The 5,387-nt window shown below is 39.8% G+C and overlaps 1 protein-coding gene across 1 annotated transcript; it reads right to left on the reverse strand.

Annotated features, from left to right (window-relative positions):
- Window positions 1–37: 37 nt before the first annotated feature.
- Window positions 38–4,963, reverse strand: CSUI_006570 (uncharacterized protein; the record flags this gene model as incomplete). The annotated part of the gene is made up of 5 exons (XM_068066726.1): window positions 4,858–4,963; window positions 3,491–3,648; window positions 2,321–2,480; window positions 1,321–1,463; window positions 38–284 (listed from the first exon to the last, which is right to left on the reverse strand). Coding segments are annotated over exons 2-5 (708 nt in total), but the record flags the coding sequence as incomplete, so codon positions are not given.
- Window positions 4,964–5,387: the final 424 nt, after the last annotated feature.

The following is a 5,387-nucleotide window of genomic DNA, read 5'->3' on the forward strand; positions in this document are numbered from 1 at the left end:
CCTTCTATCAACCTGTTCTTCTTTTGGTGTCTCTTACCTGTTCGGCATTTCGAGCTCTCTGTTCCGCTTGAGCTCTCGCTTCCATAGCCTCTGCATGCAACTTTCTTGTCTCGCAATTCCTCTCTTCTACTTGCTTCATAAGCACTTGGACGCGTCTCCCTTCTTCTTGGACTGCATGCAACTGGTGATTCAAATCTTCTTGAGACAACTCAATCTCCTGCTTTCTCTGATCCAAAGAAAACTTCGCCTCTTCTAACGTCTCCAGTTCTCGAAGAGCTTTACGCCTAAAAGAAAGAAAGAAAGAAAGAGAGACAAAGCTTTATACATACAACATATATATATATATATATATGGATAGATAGATAGATACAGATAGATAGATAGATAGTATTAGGGGGATGGAGGGAAGAAAGAGTGAAAGAGAGTGAGTCTGACTAGAGATACAGTTTCTTGTTCATGTATACATATAGAAAGAGATAGAGAGACAGAGAGAAAGAGATAGGTGGATAGATAGATAGATAGATCGATAGAGATATAGAGTTTTATTCCTTCATATATACCTGTACATATGGAGAGAAAGAGAAGTATTTGAAAGGAGGATGTTGATATATACTGAGTTTCAAGTAGCGCTAGGTACAAATAGACATGCAGAGGGTTGCCTACATGCATGCACGTATATATACATACCACACAAAACAAATAGAGACAGAGCCTGTACCATCTTGAGCCTACATCTTTATATATCTATATACATCTATATCTAAACATATGTATATATATATAAGTTTATACACAGAGTCAAGAGAAGAATGTGACTATAGATTTATCCATGGCGTGTGTGTATAGAGAGATATATCTATTTGAGAAAAGCATTAAACATGTAGACATTCCCGGCACTTTCGATGTGTGTGTCGAGATCTCTCTTGTTAAATAGACATAGGAAACGAGCTAATGCATGGATATCCTTCTGTCATCGTCTCTCTCTCTCTTCTTCTTCTCTCTCTTTCTCTCTTTCTGCCTAGGTCTAAAGATTTCTCTCCGTGTCTATCTGCCCTACTGAAGAACGTGTAGACACCGACTAGGATGTACATACACCTCAGTCCATCTAAGTACGCAGAGAGCGTCTTAATGCATCTTTCTTTCTTCTGGCTGAAACTTGAGAAAGAAGCCACGTTTGCTGCAAAGACTAAAACGGACAGAAGAATACTAAGAGGCTCTTCTTTCACACACACTGGAGATCTTCAAAGTCACATGATCTAAAGATCTGGAAGGAGAGTCTTTTCTGCTCTTTCTTTCTAAAGATGAAAGCTTGATCTTTACCTTTCTTCGAAGACTTCTCCTTCGAGTTCTCTTAGTCTTTCTGCTGCCTTAGCTCTTGTGTCTTCCAGTTCTCGCATACGAGATTCCAAGAGACGTTTCTCTTCTTCGATTCTTCTCTCGGACACCCTCAACTTTCTCTCCCACTGACCAAGCAGAGTGTTCACGCAAACACGAAAAAGCAGAAAGAGAGAGACAAGCGAGGAGACAAAGAAACGAAACAGAAGGAAAGAGAAAGAAGGAGAAAACTTCCCTTAGTGTGGGGTTGTATACATGCATGCAGTTGACGGGAGGTTCTTCGTGTCATACACAGTCAGGAGAAGAGAACTTTCCAAGTCTCTCTATGCAGATATATGATATATGTGCATCTTATAGATACGTACATAGATATGTAGAGAGAGAGGAAAGAGAAAGATGGAGGTTCTTTTTCTTCACGGTCTTGATCGATCTCGGAAGAGGTTCTTTTGTCCACCTCGAGGGTGCATGCACAAATGACGGAAAATCTTCACCTCCCTCTGTATTTCCGACATTACTACGTGTACATGTATGTATAGATATATACAGATAGGATATTCGCAGACTGGTGAAAGACATACGTATATATACATATGCATATATATACATATACAGAGAGAGATAGATAGATAGTGAACAGAGTGTAGTGATGTGGATGGAGACTTTTGACTTGCTGTGTATGTCGTGAGGTCTTCTTTCCCTTTTAAAGAAAGAAAAAGGATGGATGAAGTCATCTCTTAGAGGTATTGGAAGGTTCATAGCTATGTAGACATACATGTAGACACGTGTGTCTACACGTATGTCTATCTCCATGAACATGCGTGTCTATATCTATCTGTCTATCTCTATATGTATGTAAATCCTATACAGTTACATGTATGTATACCTCCATGTATCCCATGTTTAGATGTCTATGTATAGATAGATACGGAGAGAAGTCGATCCACCTGCACGTTGCAGAGAGCTCGCAAATGTGGGGTGTACGTACATCTTTCAATTGGAGTTCTTTCGCTTCAGTTTTCTTAGTGAGTTCTCTTCTTTCTTGTTCCAAAGTCAATCGAAATTCTTCAGTCGCTTTTCTTTGCTCCTCTTCGGTTGCCCGTAAAGCTCGCTGAAGCTCCTCTAGCGCCTTATGCTCTGCATCCATTCTAGGAAGGAACAAAAGAAAAAGAACAACAAGAAGAAAAGAAATATCCAACTAGATAGATAGTAGGTAGATAGATAGATAGATCAAAGATAGATAGGTAGATGGAAAGGGAGGGAGGCAGGTCAAGACGTTTGGCTTAGACGGAGAAAAAGAAAAGAGGGGAGAGATCTATCTATAAATACATACAAATATCGAAGATACAAAGAGAAGCTGCCTTAATACAGACATGGGTGTCCGTCAGAAGGAAAGAAGCAAAGGAGAAAGAAAGAAAGAAAGAAAAAAGGGAGAGAAGGAGATGAGAAAGAAAGGAAAGGAGTGGTGTGTCTTTGTATCGTCTAATACTCGATACTGAGTATAGGTATAAAATAAATGTATAGATTTCTGTTTCAAACATCTCTTGGAAGGAAAGTAATGGAGGTTGGCTCGGGGAGGAACCTACGCTTCTCTTGCCTTCTTTCTCATGCTTGGCCTCTCTTTCTTATGAAGAGCATCTCTACTCCTCACTATGGAGACAATTTCTTATGGACTTTAGATCTATTTATACATCCTACGTTCATACGTAGGTAGTCTACAGATACAGGGGAGCATGCAGTACACACCGTACATACAATACATAAAGATGTCTACATGTGTATCCATATATAATATCTCCATTCTGTTTACATTACTCTGTCCATATATGGATATATATATATATATGGGTCTATAGTGTATATCGTTAGGGTCACACCTCTCCTGCTTCTCGGAAGCTCAGGCTCTCCTCTGTCGACCTGGATACACATATATATAGAGATATATGTCTATAGATATAGAAGCATATAGGCAGATAGACGCATGCGTGTGTATACTACTGTCCTTCAGTTGCAGATGTCCTATCAAAACTTGTTCCGATGCATGTCTTCTTTCGGCCTCTTCTCCTTCCCCTCCTCCTAGGCCTTTTGTGTTTTCCTTCTTCTTCTTCTTCTTCCGTTTCCTGTCCTTTCTTTGTGTAGGTCCTTATTTTCCTCTTACCTTTCTCGATCTTTCTTCATTCTTTCTTCACTGGATTTCTGCTGACTTTGGAGATCTGCGAGAAGCTTGACTAGAGTCGCATGCTGCTCCGCTGTCTTCTTCTGTTGCAGGCAAAGCTCTCGCTCTACTTCTTTCAATGTGGATTCTCTCTCGGCCATCTACACAGAGAGATAGGAAGAAGAAGAAGAGAAAGAAAGATAGGAAATAAACAGAGAAAGTCAAGGTGGGACTTCACGAGGAAAGAAGAAGGAGAAGAGGAACAGGAAAGACATCGTGGATGATAAACGGAGAAGAAGTAAAATAAGAAGAAGGAAGATAGAGGGTGAGATAGAAGGATACACAGAGAGAGAGAGAGAGACTGCAGATTCACTGAAGGGATGAGTGATAGGCAAATGAAAATGAAGATTTCTATTAGAAGGAGGAAAGAGAGATGGTCGGCTTATTTATCTTTCTTTGGAAAGAGAGACCGCCGAACATTCTTTCTTTCTCTTCTTTTTCTTTCTCTCTCTTTCCTTCCCGATAGGTCACATTTCTTGTTTCTCCCGATCTCTGTATGTCTCACTGTGTATGTACAGCAGTAAGGTTGCAATGAGAGAGAAAATAATGAAAGTTCCATAGCTCTGTAGAAGACATGCTAGTGAGACATCTCACATCACTATTAGGAGCAGGAAGAGTAAGAGGCGATGAGGTATCCACGGCATGTTGGAGTGTAGATACACCTCAGGTGGTAGAGACTTTCGGGTGGATGCTTTATCTTTCTTACTTGTGTTCCACATACATCTTCAAATATGGAGAGAAACGAAGTAGAATGTATACAAAACACTTGCCTACAGCCTTTCGCATGCCAAGAGCCACACATAGCCACACGCATGCATAGACGAACCTTCTACAGTATGACTATCTACCCATAAACATATACATATATACATGTATACACGTATACATATATATGTACATATACATATATACACATAGAGAGATATGAATACATATCTCTACTTATAGGGAGTTTCGGAGACATGAGTTTGACGGCTAGATTAAGTATGCATGTATGTTGTTGCATGCGCTGTACATATCCTATCTCTCTCATATAGTCGTGGTGAATAGAACTCCTTCTTTATATCACTCCTACTACACTTGACATACACGAATACTAGCCCTGTACAAGGAGATTCTGCCTAGAGAGCTAAACAGATCGCTTGAAGAAAGATACAAGATAGGTAGTTTGAAACATGGAAGAGTTGCCTTGGTTACTTCCCTCTTTCGAGTCTTTTACATACACCTTCGTACACAGATAGGTAGGCCTAGGTGGATAGGTAGATCTAGATTCCTACATTCATCTTCTTCATGGATATCTTCATGCATACCTGTGTGCTTAGGCATTCTTTCCCGAGAGCAGTGTCTGCGGAGAGCTGCTCTGTTAAGGACTGCAGAGATTTCGCTGAACTTTCTACATGACGTATCAACTCATACATCTCTCCTCGCGCACTCGCCTGTGCATGCAAGTTGAAAGATAGAAGAAACGTAAGATACAGAAATAGGGAAAGAAAGTCCAAAGAAGAAACATGCAGAACCTCGTGTAGAGAAAGGAATGAAGATGAAGAAAGAGAAACGGATTTTCTTCTCTCGCTTTCGTATAGAATGGATCTCTTCACAGACCTCTTACCCCGAATATCTACAGATATCTACACTCCAAGCTAGGTAGGTAGCTCCTTTCCCTTTACATATCTGGCTACTCACAGGTGTACAGATAGATAGATAGATTAAAGATAGATAGATAGATAGATTAAAGATAGATAGATAGATAGATAGATAGATAGATAGATTAAAGATAGATAGATAGATAGATTAAAGATAGATAGATAGATTAAAGATAGATAGATAGATTAAAGATTGA

The sequence above is a fragment of the Cystoisospora suis genome, assembly GCF_002600585.1.
Source record: "Cystoisospora suis strain Wien I chromosome Unknown contig_3346, whole genome shotgun sequence".
NCBI classification, from domain to species: Eukaryota; Apicomplexa; class Conoidasida; order Eucoccidiorida; family Sarcocystidae; genus Cystoisospora; species Cystoisospora suis.